Raw genomic sequence first — 13,287 nt, 5'->3', positions numbered from 1 at the left:
GACTTTCTGGTTTTTCTTTGAGGACGTTTCGCTTCTCGTCCAAGAAGCTTCTTCCGCTCTGACTGGATGGTGGGAAAGGGAAGGATTGATACTCCTTGCAGACAAAGCTGGTCCTTTGCATCCTTTTGGAGGGTCCTTGAGGCCACTTGGAGGTTTCTGTGTGTCCTCAGGGTCACCTGAGTGGTGCAAATGGGGGTGGAGCCTCCTTGGAACTGCTGATGACATCATCTGTCTCCAGGCTACAATACGGTCCTTTCAGCCCTTCCAAGAAGGCTCCACACCCACTCCTCTTTAGCCAGATTCAAGGGATTTCTCAGCAGGCGTCTTCCCATTTGGCAGATCTAGTCAGTGTTTTCTGAATCAGAACAGAGCTGGAAGGGACCTTGGAGGTCTTCTAGTCCAGCCCCCTGCTCAAGCAGGAGACCCCCTAGAGCATTCCTGGCATGTGGCCGTCCAGTCTCTTCTTAAAAACCTCCAGTGATGGAGCCCCCACAACCTCTGGTGGCAAGTTGTTCCACTGGTTAATTGTCCTCCCTTTCAGGAACTTTCTCCTCAATTCCAGGTCGCTTCTCTCTGGGCCAGGATCAGTTCGGAACAAGCAACCTCTAACCGGGATGTTTCTCCCCAGTTGAAGCCAGAAAGCCCCCCAAGCCCAGGGGGAGAAGCCCTCAGCCCACTAGGGCCGGCGGGACTCCAGGGACACACACGACCCCTCCCCTCCCCGCGCGTCCCTTGCAGACTCAGCCCACCCAGAGGGGCCACGCGGGGCTCGGCAGGGGGAGCGGGGAGCCCCGAGGGAGCGGGAAGAGAAGCGCGGGGTTCCCCCACCCCCAGCCCCTCCGCGGCGGTCTCTGCCCCGGGCAGGGGAGGGCGAAAGGCGGACCACTCCCCGATCCGAGGCTCCCTCCCTCCCCCGCCCGCCCCGGGCCAGCTCCAGATGGGAAGCGGCGCGGCTCCGCTTGGAAAGCGCTGGAGCGCAGCCCTCGCCACTGACTCACGCCGCGGCCCCCGCCAGAAGGGAAGGGGCGCGCCCGCCCGCCCGCAGCCGGACCTGCTCGCTGGGCGCCGGCCGAAGGGAGCCCGCCGCCCGCCGCCCTCCGGAGGGGAGCCCGGCGCGGGCACGGAGCGCGCAGGCAAGTCGGGGGGGGCGGGGGGGACGGACGGGCAAGGTGGGCAGGGCTCAGGCGCAGCCCGATTGCCCCCCCCCGCCCAGCCCGAGGCACTCTGCACATGCTCGGGGAAAGGCGAAGGGGCGCTGGAGAGGCTGCGAGGAACGCGGGGGGCGGAGGCAGGCAGAAAAGAGCGTCCGGGCGGAGGGTCTTTGCCCGGGTCCCCAAGGAGAGCCGGCACTTCCCACCTGTCTAGAGGGTCTCAAAGGACAAGCCAAGTTGCTAGTCCTCAGGACACCTGTCGGCACCTGGGAAAGCGGAGGAAGGGTCCGCGTGGGGGTCAGTCCTGCCTTCGGGACTCTCGGAGACAGGCAGGAGAAGCCGAGTTGCTCGCGGGGAGCCCCGGACCCCAAGTCCAAAGCTGGCCTGCGGTCGGGGGGTCGGGGAGGCTAGAGGGAGGGGCCGTCTGGCAGCCAGCCAAGGCCCGGACAGCCGCGGAACCAACCAGGACCCCCCCCCAAGTTTCTCTTGGAGCGGTGGGGGGGTGAGGGGGGGTCCTTGGAGGGGAGCGCTCCGGATGCCGAGCCAACTCTCGCTTTCCGGGCGAGGTTTGTGGCGGGGCCGATGGACCGTCCCCGGAGCCTCGCGGGGTCCCCTCCTCCTCCCCCCCCCCGCCTCCGCCTCCTCCGTTGTGTGCGCGAGGATTGCGTGACTCACAGCTGCGGACTGGCCCAAATTTGGAAGCGCTTCCCTGGGTCCCGCCGTGGAGAGGAGGAGGAGGGGGGGGGCTCCGGGCGTGGGTCGCCTTTGGAGCACTTGGCAGGTCCTCGGCCGTCTCCTGCCTTTGTGCGGGCTCCTTCCAAGGCCGCAGGGGGCGCGGGGGACCGCCTTCCTCCGGCCGCTTCTTCTGGGGCGTCGCCTGGTCATCCCGTGGGGAATCCGCGGGCTCCTCGCCTTGACCTGCTCAGCTCTGCCCCCTCCCCCTCCCAGCTGTTTCACCGGGCAGCTCCCTCTGCACATCTGCAGCTGCTGTGGCTTCCCCTCCTGAGCACCGCGGCAGCAACGAACTCTTCTCTATTAATAGTAATATAATAGTTTATAGTTATAGTTTATTTGATTTGTATACCGCCTAGGACTCAGGGCGGTGAACAGCCACAGGATAAAGACACATAATACAAAATTTAAAACTGAATTAAACAATTTGGCTGAAGACAGATTTAAAACACTCCAATAAATTAAGAACAAATTAAAATTTGCGTTTTAAAAAGGCAGGAAAGGGAAAATATTAGGCCAGGCCAACCTGATGGAATAAAAAAGTCTTGAGAGCGCGACGGAAGGTGCGCAGATCCGGGATCCTCCGTATCTCCGGGGGGAGCTCGTTCCAGATAGTGGGTGCCCCCACAGAGAAGGCTCTCCCCCTGGGGGCCGCCAGTTGACATTGTTTGGCCAACGGCACCCGGAGGAGCCCCTCTCTATGGGAGCGTACCGGCCAGTGGGAGGCTACTGGTGGTAGTAGGCGGTCCCGTAGATAACCAGTTCCTAAACCATGGAGTGCTCTAAAGGTGGTAACCAACATCTTGAATCGCACCCAGAAGACCACTGGGAGCCAGTGCAGCTCGCACAGGAGGGGTGTTACGTGGGAACGTCATGTCGCTCCCATAACCACCTGCGCGGCCGCACTCTGCACCAGCTGGAGCCTCCGGGTGCTCCTCAAGGGGAGCCCCATGTAGAGAGCATTGCAGTAGTCCAGGCGGGAAGTGACGAGGGCATGAGTGACTGTGCGTAAGGAGTCCCGATCCAGAAAGGGACGCAACTGGCGAATCAGGCGAACCTGATGAAAAATCCTCCCGGTCACGGCCGTCAAATGCTCTTCTAAAGACAGCCATGAATCCAGGAGGATGCCCAAGTTGTGAGCCCTCTCCGTGGGGGCCAGTGATTCGCCCCCAATAGTCAGTGATGGCACCAACTGACTATATTGGGATGTTGGAAACCACAGCCACTCGGTCTTGGATGGGTTGAGCCTGAGCCTGTTTCCCCATCCAGATCCGCACGGCCTCCAGGCACCAGGACATCACTTCAAGGGCATCATTGGGGTGGTCCTGGGTGGAGATGCACAGCTGAGTATCATCATGGTACTGGTGGTACTTCACCCTGAAACCACGGATGATCTCGCCCAGCGGCTTCACATAAATGTTGAACAAAAGGGGTGAGAGGACCGACCCTTGTGGCACCCCACATATGAGGGGCCTCGGGGTCGACCTCTGCCCCCCTGCCAACACAGACTGCGAACGGTCAGAGAGGAAGGAGGAGAACCACCGAAGCACGGTGCCCCCTATTCCTAACTCTTCCAGCCGGTGCAGCATGATACCATGGTTGACGGTATCAAAAGCCGCTGAGAGATCTAATAGGACCAGGACAGAGGAGCAACCCCTGTCCCGAGCCCTCCAGAGATCATCAGCCAACGCGACCAATGCCGTTTCTGTGCTGTACCCAGGCCTGAAGCCCTACTGGAACGGATCCAGTTGGGCTCGTTTCATCCAGGTGCTGGGGGAGCTGTCGCGCAACCACACTCTCAACAACCTTTGCCACAAAACGAAGGTTGGAGACCGGACGATAATTAGCCAATACAGCCGGGTCCAGGGATGGCTTCTTGAGGAGAGGCCTCACCACCGCCTCTTTCAAGGTGGCGGGAAAGTCACCCTCACCCAGCGAAGCATTTATAATCCCCTGGAGCCAGCCTCGCGTCACCTCCCGAGAAGCCAGCACTAACCAGGACGGCTCCAACAAACATGTGGTCGCGTTCAGTCTACCCAGAATCCTGTCCACGTCATCTGGGGTCACAGGATCAAACTCATCCCAGATAACATTCTCAGGACCTGCCTTGTCATCCCCGCTGGATCTACCCAGTCAGAGTCCAGATCTTCCCAAATCTGAGTGATTTTGTCATACAGACACTGAACAAAATCCTCGGCTCTTCCTTCCAAGGGGTCCTCCATGCTCCCTGGTGGAGCAGGGAGTGGGTCACCCTAAACAGGGCGGCCAGGCGATTATCTGATGACGCAATAAGAGCAGCAAAATAATTACACTTTGCTGCTTTGATCGCCACTAGGTAATTCTTAATAATGCAATGTAGTGTAGTGTGTAATATACTAATATAATATAAATATAATTTAATAAATATAATAATGTAATAAATAGAATGTAATGTAATATATTAATAATAAAATATAATAGAATATTAATAGAATATAATGTATCGTATAGTATCATGTCACCCTATATCATATATATCAATGACATATAATTAACATAAAGTCACTTACAAGATTGTAAGCCGCTTAGAGTTACCCCACACAACCAATAACATTTTGCAAAGACGTATGAATAAATATCAGGGGGGCCCTTGTGGCCCAAAGTCCTTGCTGAGGCTTGTTAAATCCACCTTGGCCACTTCCCCTCCCCCGCCTTTCCACAGATAGTCCTTTTCTGCTGAGAAAGCAGAAAAGGGGGGGCCTTGAGGCCATCCAGCCCAACCCCCTGCTCAGTGCAAGGCTCCTAATCCAAGTCCCCTGACGGAAGGCTGGGCCGCCTCCCTTTGCCCCATCACAGCTCTTGCCTTAGAGGCTCCAACACTGGAGATTTTTAAGAAGAGATTGGACAGCCGGTTGTCAGGAATGGGATGGGGTGCCCTCCCTGAGGAGGGGTTGGACTAGAAGACCTCTGAGACCCCTTCCAGCTCTGTCATTCTGCTATTCAAACTGGTCTTGGTCTCCTCCTCATCGGTGGGGCTGATGATGATTCACATTCAGCCGCTGATCAACCGCAGTTCCTCATTTTCGGATCTCTGATGCTGGGACCCAAAGAATCAATGCAGGCGGCCCTCGACTTACCCCCGTCATTCAGCCCAGATTTACGGTCATAAACCATGCCGGTCGTTAAGCAGGTTATCACACGACCAACCCGATTTTTCAACTCCGGTGTTCTTTCTCTGCAGGTGGACCCCACCCTTGGGGAGAGCTGGGCTTTGGGGGACCCCGGAAGCAGGAATGGCCCGGGTGCCACACCTTGACCAGGGCTCTACAGGTAACGAGGAAGAACAGATGGTGAAGATGGAGGTTTCAAAAGTGAAAAATTAACGGCTGCCCCCAAAACTGGGAATCTGGGAACAATGGAGCGGGGCAGTCCTTGGAGGGGCCTGTCCTGCAAAAGGGGGGGGGCTTTGCCCGCTGTTTTGTCTGGGCTCGGCCAACAGGAAGGGGAATGGGCAGGTGGACAGCAGCCGAGGGCCGGACTTTGGCCTTCCTGGCCCCAGTCATGTCCCTGAGAAGGGCTGCTCCTCGATGGCCCTCTCCTGGAGAGGTTTCTGCCAGGCAGGCCAGGGGCCGGTGGTGGCCTGTCAAGGGCAGGGAGGGGTTGTGCGATCACCTGCCAGGCCCAGCCAGGGGGCAGGGAAGTTCAACCCATCCCTTGGGCTCTTTCTCCGAAATGGTATGTGGGAAAGTCTTTGGGAGATGAGTGGAAAGAGAGAGGGGGAGGGAGGGAGGGAGGGGGAGGGAAGAAAAAAGGAGGGAAGGAAGGAAGGAGGGAGGGATGGAGGGAGGAAAGGAAGGAGGGAGAGGAAGGAAGGAAGGAATCAATCAATCAATCAATCAATCAAATCAATCAGTCTGGGTCAGTGCTTGGGGTCCCTGTGGGGTTTTTTGCACTTCTGAACCCAGGTGACCTGGGAGGTGCTCCAGAAACTCCCCAAAGGTTTAAGTTTACTTTATTGTCATTGCACCTTGTACAACGAAATTAAATGCCATCTTCAGGGTACATTATACATAAGGGAACTATAAAAATAAAACACAAACACACATCCTTCACATTCTATACAATTAAATTGAAAACCCCTGATACTGCATTAATATTGCACTCTACAGTAGAGTTCAATATAGTTACTGCTCTGGGATAGAAGCTGTTTTACAGCCTTTTTGTCCTTGTTTTTATTGCCATGTACCGGCTGCCAGATGGTAACAGTTCAAAAAAAAAAAAAAAGGCGCCCAGGATGAGATGGATCTTTAAGGATGTTTTGAACTTTCTTAAGGCCACGGGAGCTATAAAGCTCCTCCAAAGTGGGGAGAGGGCAACCCATGATCCTCTGGGCAATGACGTTGACCCTCTGGAGCGCTGTCCTATCTGCCACCGTGCAAAGGAGCTGTAACTCGAGGGAAGGGAGCAAAGAACACAGAATAACAAAGTTGGAAGGGACCTTGGAGGTCTTCTAGTCCAACCCCTCGCTCAAGACCCTATACCGTTTCAGTTAAATGGCTTAGTCTCTTTTTGAAGGGGGTGAAGTCCTCCCAGGACAGGGGTCATTTCCCCAAGAACAATACACAGGTACCCCCCCGCCAAGCATTCACGCTGTCTCTGTTTGGCTTCCAGGTGTGGCTCGTCCTTTCTTGTACCCGGATCAGGAGCAGGGCAGGGAGAAGATGCCTTACTCGGTGGAAACCCCCTACGGCTTCCTGCTGGATCTAGACTTCCTCAAGTATGTGGACGACATCGAGAGAGGCCAGACCCTCCGGAAGCTGCCCCTCCATCGCAAAGCGAAGGGGTCCAAGCAAGCCCAGAGCTTCCCCCGCAGCCAAATGGGGGGCTGGGCCTCCACCGAGTCCCTTTCCTCCACCACCAGTGAGGACGGGAAGCCCGCCTTCCCCACACGGCCCCGAACTGCTTCCTACGAAGCCAAGGACCTCGCCGGCAAAGACGGCTCCTTCCCGACGTCTCCTGCGCCCGCCGCCCAGCGTCTCCCTCCAGCGTCTCCCGATTCAGTGGGGAGAGGCAACCAGGTGGAGAACACCTTGCTGGAGACCAGCAGGAGGCTGGAGGAGGCACAGCTGAGTTTGCTGACCGGTGGAGGGCCTGCAGTGCCAAAGAGGACGGACCCTTCCAAAAACAACACGTGTCCCCCCAACTCTGCGTCCTCTCTATCTGGGGATGGCCAGGCTGAGCCCATGAAGACAAGCCCCCCTAATTCAGGAAGGAGCACCCCGGTTCCGGCAGTGAGCCCCGCACACCTCCATCACGTCCGAGAGCAGATGGCCGCTGCTCTCAAACAGCTGAAGGAGCTGGAGGAGCAAGTGAAGTTGATCCCTCTCCTGGAGGAGCAGATCTGCCAGCTGAAGCAGGAGAAGGAGCAACTGGTGGCTGGCTTGGGGGAGAAGGGGGAGGCCGAAACTGAGGAGTCGGGGGTCTTCCGCTTTCCCCCAAGACAAGCCCTCAAAGATGGGGCTGCTTGTCTGGACACAGGAGGGCCCCAGCCTGAGAGTGAGGGAGAGACGACCAAAGGGAGGACAAGTAAGATTGCAGAGCTGAAGAAACTGACCGAGAGGCTGACCGGTCCGGAGAGGGCTGGGAAGAGCAGAGGAGGGGTCCGGCCCTCAAGAGCAGAGCAGCCCGGTCAGAGGTCCATCGGAGTCGGAGAGGAGGTGGACATGAGTGAAGTCGTTTGCTACTACCGGAGCCAAAGACCGTGCCAGGAAGTGGCCATTGGATGCGAGACGGAGACGTGCGACGCAGAGGTGTGGGTGATGGAGTCCTTCCTTGGGGTTTCGTCGGCCGCAGAGGAGGAGATGCAGCTGGTGCAGCAGAGAGTCCAGCATCAACAGGCCGTCATCGCCATGCTGGAGGGGCACCTCAAGGAGGCCACCGAGGAACTGGAGGAGTTGAGGGTGGAGGTTTGCTCCCGCAGGCCAGGCAGCCTGGTCAGCCAAGCGACCTTGGCCTGTCCGGAGATGGCTGAAGCCTGCGTGGAGGCTGTGACGCCCACCCGGTGCCAGGCTGTGGGCAGCCACATCGAAACAGTGGAGGCCGGCGTCCAGAGTTTCCTGCAAGTGTCCCATGTAGGAGTCGGTTGCAACTTGCAAGGAGGATCAAATGCAGAAGCAAAGCCTGCCAAGGACTCACAACAGAAAACGTCACCGATCCCCCTGGGGACGGAGCAAGAGGGCCAGACAGGGCACCTCGAATCCACAGCGGCAACACCTGATCACGGCACGGCTGGGGAGGGGTCCAGCTCAGAAGATGCGAGGCAGCCCACAAGTGACAAGGAAGGGACGCCGGTCCAGCTGGCTTTGCAGACCACAGAGGGTGAAGCGGATGCTGGCCGACCTTTGGGCGACAAGGGCAGCCATGAGCCAAACGGGGCAGAGGGGGTCTCGGGCTCTGGTGAGTGCAACCGTCATGTGCAGCACACAAGGTCCAAGCTGAAGCCCCCCACTCACTCCTGCCCTATGTCAGTCGAGGCCCCCTTAAGACACACCTTCACAATGCAGCTTGAAATGACTTCTCTACATTTGCTGCCCCTAAAAATGTAGAGCAGCTTTTCTCACCACACAGAGACCCCCAAACCACACGCACACACACACATATCAGGCCCCAGCTGCAGTCGTAATTCAAGGAGTAATGTGTTTCCCCAAAAATAAGACCTAGCATGATTTTGGGCCTTGGTAGTACAGTGGTTTAATGCACCCTGTTATTAACACAGCTGCCTGCAATTTCTGCAGGTTCGAATCTTACCAGGCTCAAGGTTGACTCAGCCTTCCATCCTTTCTAAGGTAGGTTAAATGAGGATCCAGTTTGTGGGGGCAATAAGCTGACTTTGTATAAATATACAAAAGGATGAAGGCTATTGCTTAACGCACTGTAAGCCGCCCTGAGTCTCCGGAGAAGGGCGGCATATAAATCAAATTTTAAAAAAAAAAAAAAAAATTCAGGATGCTCATAATATAAGCTCTACTCCAAAAATAAAACCCAGTTAAGATCATCAGCCAGATGGATGCCTTTATTACTGTATTTCCCCCAAAATAAGACCCACCTGGAAATAAGACCTAATGTGTCTTTTGGAGCAAAAATTAATACAAGACCCGGTCTTATTTTCGGGGAAACACGGTATCCGTAAAGGCAGGGTATCCATCTAGTAATAACATCATTGTGATGAGGGGTCCTCTCCTCCCCCATCCTCCCCTCCCCCGCCCCTCCCCTTCCTCTGCAGGTGCTCTGAAGTCCATAATGAAGCGGCTGGACAGCCCGGCCAAAGCAGAGTTGGGGGGCAGCGGGAAGAAGACCCTCCAGTTTGTGGGCCTCCTGAATGGCGAGTACGGACCTCTCCTTTCCTTTGGTGGGAGAAAAAGCCGAGGGGTGGACCGATCGCAGGGCCCCACACAGCCTGGGGGGAGGGGAGAGGGAGGATGTGGCTGATGGTCCCCTTGCTCAATGTTGCCCCCAACTCCTTGGCAGCTTGGTCTCAGCCACAGGGGCTTCCTATCCTTTTGGATCTAGCCTCCATGACCAGAGGCAGTCTACCCCCAAACGCCAGCACTTGCAGAACCCTCATCCGGAATACATGCTTGGGTCCTTCGGAGGGGAGTGGGAGGTACCAGAGAGGCCTAGGAAGAGACCCCTGCCCTGTTCAGGACCAGCTGGCAAGAGGGGGGCTTTGGCTTCCCTGCCTTGATTGAGGGACTCTGTTGGGGGTCTTGATAAGATTGCAGAGGGGTCGGGAAGGCAGCTGTGAGCCTGGGGTCACACCTGGGGCCATGGCAGGTATCCAAGGGTCCTGGGACCCCAGCCCTCCTCTGACGCCCTCTCTCATGGCAGGTATGAGAGCACCTCTAGTGAGGAGGAGGAGGAGGAAGAAGAGGAGGAGGAGGAGGAGGAGGGGTCCCCAGGAGAGGGATCTCCCCACAGCTCCTTCAGTGAGACAGTTGGTGACTTGGAGGAGGATGAGGCTGCTGCCAGCCTGGATGTCAGCGACAGCAGCGAGGATGAGGAAGGGAGCCCGGGCACAGAGGCAGCCCCAGGCCACCCAAGGCTGGGCCCTGATCCTGAAGATGCTGCCGGACATGGAGGAGCAACTCCCAAAGTCAAAGAGAGGTAAGAGCGTGAAGGACCCCAGACCCTCAAACCATGCGGTTTCCGGCCTAAGCAGGGGGCTGGACTAGAAGACCTCCAAGGTCCCTTCCAACTCTTTGTCATTCTAAGATTCTAAGACGTCTTCTGGACCTTCCTAGCAGGGGAAGGTCTGGATTTTCCCACCCTCACCAACTCCAGGCGTGTTCTTCTTCCAGCCTCAGTTCCTCTCTTCTGTAAAATGGGTACATCCAACTGCAAGGGATGCCACTGAGGCTGGAATCATATAAGCAGCCCAGGGGGCACGTATGTCCCCTCTTCCCTAAATCAAGCTGCGCTTGGCTGCGATGCTTCATGCCACAGCCAGCTGGCGGGGGAATTCTGGGAGTTGAACTCCCCCCCTGCGCAAGAGGGAAAAATATTGGACTGGAGGTTAGAAAAATCGCTTCCAACCCCTGAAGGACTGTCTGGAAAAACGGCCCTGCTGTGGATCTCCAGGAATCTGAGCTAGAATCTGGAGAAACTTTAAAATCTAAAATAACTTGAACTAAAATCTGGAGAAACTTTAAAATCTAAAACAACTTGAACTAAAATTAAAATCTGGAGAAACTTTAAAATCTAAAATAACCGGAATTAAAATCCAGAGAAGACACCACACCAGCCAATCACAAACCTTAGCATCCCTCAAAAGTAGAAGAGGAAGACCCTGGCTTTTGGGAGATCAGAAATGAGGGGAGGCCCCCTCTGTTTCCCCCCCCCAAAAAAAAGAGGCTTTCAGGGGGGTTCTAAGATTTGGCAGAGGGGTCCATATCGGAACCATTAAGCTGGAAATGGCCACTACTGGTTTTGCGAGTCCATCTGGAGGTTCCGGTCAGTTTTCTTGCACCGGCTGCCATCCGTGCTGGATGCGTTGTGTCCCCCAAAGGGTCACTCAGCCGGCTGACCCCAATCGGCCTCCCCGGCAGGTTTGAGCTGAGCCCGTGGATGAGAGAGGCCTGCCTGGTGGTGAGGGCCCATCTGGGCCACGGCAGAGGGGCCCCAAAGAGCAAAGAGCTGGTGAGTAGCCGCAGGAGCCGGCCCTTGGGGTTGGGGGAGGCGGAAGAGCTGGCAAACAAGAGAGTCTGGACTCCCTGTCTGGCAGAAGCCGCACTGCGCCCGGCGGGACACCACATCCTTGCACAAATAGCCCGAATTAATTCATCCGCTTCCCTGCTTTTGGGGGGCCATTCGTGTTGGCCATCCCAGAGCTGCTTTGCCCCTCCAAACTGGCCAACACAGGCTTGCAGGAGTCACGAGGTTTCCTCCCCGTCTCTGAGCGCAAAAGGAGCCCCAGAAGCGGAAACCTCCTGCGAGGCGGGGGAGCCGAGGGGCGCACTTTGACCTCTGCTCCGCTTGCCCCCCCCCAGCTGTCCAGCAGCAGCCTGATCCTGCGGGAATGGTTCCGGGTGTCCAGCCAGAAGACCTCCCGGGCCAGCAAGGTGGCCAAATACCTGCAGGCCTTGGGCGAGCTCTCCCCGGCACTCCTGGCCCACGTCATCAACCTCTCCGACGGCAACGGCAACATGGCGCTCCACTACAGCGTCTCCCACTCCAACTTCGACATCGTCCGGCTCCTCCTCGACACAGGTGACCCCCCCACCCCACCCCACACAGGTCCCCCCCTTTCTCAAATCTGCCCTATAAGTGAGGCAGGTGGTTCTCTAAAGGCTCCCCCACACTTCCAACGGGCCCCTGGAATGGAAGAGCGGAAAGGGACCCTGGAGATCTTCTAGTCCAGCCCCCTGCCCAAGCAGGAAACCCTCTAGCATTTCAGAGAAGTGGCTGTTCAGTCTCTTCTTAAAAACCTCCAGCGATGGAACACTCACAACTTCTGGAGGCAAGTTGTTCCACCGGCTAATTTTTCTCACTGTAAGGAAATTTCTCCTCAGTTCTACGTTGTTTCTGTCCTTATGATTAGTTTCCATCTGTTGCTTCTTGTCCTGCCCTCAGGGGCTTTGGAAAATAAGTTGACACCCCCCCCCTTCTTTGGGGCAGCCCCTCAAATACCGGAATACAGCTATCTTCCCCTCTAGTCCTCCTTTTCTCTAGACTGGCCAAACTCAAATCCTGCAGCCCTTCTTCCTACGTCTTAGTCTCCAGGCGTTTAATCATCTCAATTGCTCTTCTTTGCACTTTTTTTCCCCCAAAGTCCCAACCGCTTTTTTATATTAACGGTGACCAAAACTGGACGCAGGTATTCCAGGTGTGGCGTTACTAAAGGTTTATAAAGCATTATTAATACTTCATGAGATTTTGATTCTATGCCTGTATTTATACAAAAGCCAGGATTGTCTTGGCTTTTTTGGCTGCTGCCACTGCTGCACACGCCTGGCTCGTGTTTAAGGGATCGTCCACTAGGACTCCGAGGTCCCTCTGACAGTTCCTGTTTTTGAGCCAGTCTCTCCCCCCCCACCTCAAAAAAAGCCCCTTCCCACCAGTCTCACCTGAACGATTCCCGGTTACTTTGGGAGCATCTCCACCTTCCCCAATGCGGTGCCTGTGGGCCACTGGAGACCAGAAAGGCCGCTTAGGGTTGATGGGGGCTTCTCTCCCCTCATGTCCTCACCACCAATTTCTCCCCCCAAAAAAATAAGGTGTCTGCAACATCAACCACCAGAATAAAGCAGGCTACACAGCCCTGATGTTGGCCGCGCTGGCAACCATGGAGCGGCAGGACGACATGGCCGTAGTCCGGCACCTCTTCGACCTGGGCAACGTCAATGCCAAGGCCAGTCAAGTAGGTCTCTCAGGGGACAAGGCGCCCCCCTCCCCTCCCCCCTCTCTCTCTGGGACTGGAGAGAGTTCAATGGGAAGCAGGGCGCTCTGGGTATGCTCGGAAGCACTCTCTCCAAAAGCAAAGCCCTTGTACCCGTTTCCATTGGGGTTGCAGGCCGGCCAGACGGCGCTGATGCTGGCGGTCAGCCACGGGAGGCAAGAGATGGTCGAGGCCCTCCTGGCATGCGGAGCAGACGTCAACCTGCAGGACGAGGAGGGCTCCACCGCGCTCATGTGCGCCTGCGAGCACGGCCGGGCAGAAACCGTGCAGCTGCTTCTGGCGCAGCCTGCCTGCGACGCCTCCATCGTGGATCATGTAAGTCGCTGCATCCGGCTGGGCCCTTGTCTCAAGCCGCTAGTCCTCAGCATGGCAACGTTCCCAAAGGAGGCTCTCCCAAACCTAACAAACTCAGTAAACTCTTTTAACTCTTTGTAGATGCCGATTTGGAATTGGACTTTTTTTTTAAAGCAT

At 56.3% G+C, this 13,287-nt stretch overlaps 1 protein-coding gene across 2 annotated transcripts in view; it reads left to right on the top strand.

The window, feature by feature from the left end:
- The window catches only part of KANK3 (KN motif and ankyrin repeat domains 3), a 30,752-nt gene that overhangs the window by 14,431 nt on the left and 3,034 nt on the right, over positions 1-13,287 (top strand). Inside the window, exons 1-9 of one of the 2 annotated variants that reach the window (XM_087893118.1) lie at positions 743-1,133; positions 5,104-5,192; positions 6,534-8,318; positions 9,145-9,247; positions 9,750-10,025; positions 10,967-11,057; positions 11,408-11,627; positions 12,635-12,777; positions 12,931-13,131. In XM_087893118.1, the coding sequence (XP_087749244.1) occupies positions 5,156-5,192; positions 6,534-8,318; positions 9,145-9,247; positions 9,750-10,025; positions 10,967-11,057; positions 11,408-11,627; positions 12,635-12,777; positions 12,931-13,131 (2,856 nt within the window). In that variant the 5' untranslated portion in view covers positions 743-1,133; positions 5,104-5,155. Of the gene's footprint in view, positions 1-742; positions 1,134-5,103; positions 5,193-6,533; positions 8,319-9,144; positions 9,248-9,749; positions 10,026-10,966; positions 11,058-11,407; positions 11,628-12,634; positions 12,778-12,930; positions 13,132-13,287 lie in introns of those variants that run through there. The other variant, XM_034425883.3, reaches the window with a different exon arrangement.

Source organism: Pantherophis guttatus, chromosome 1 (genome assembly GCF_059756535.1).
Source record: "Pantherophis guttatus breed Tessera chromosome 1, ASM5975653v1, whole genome shotgun sequence".
Lineage (NCBI taxonomy): Eukaryota > Metazoa > Chordata > Lepidosauria > Squamata > Colubridae > Pantherophis > Pantherophis guttatus.
Note: the sequence above shows the minus strand (reverse complement) of the source record. Positions and strands in the feature narration are given on the sequence as shown.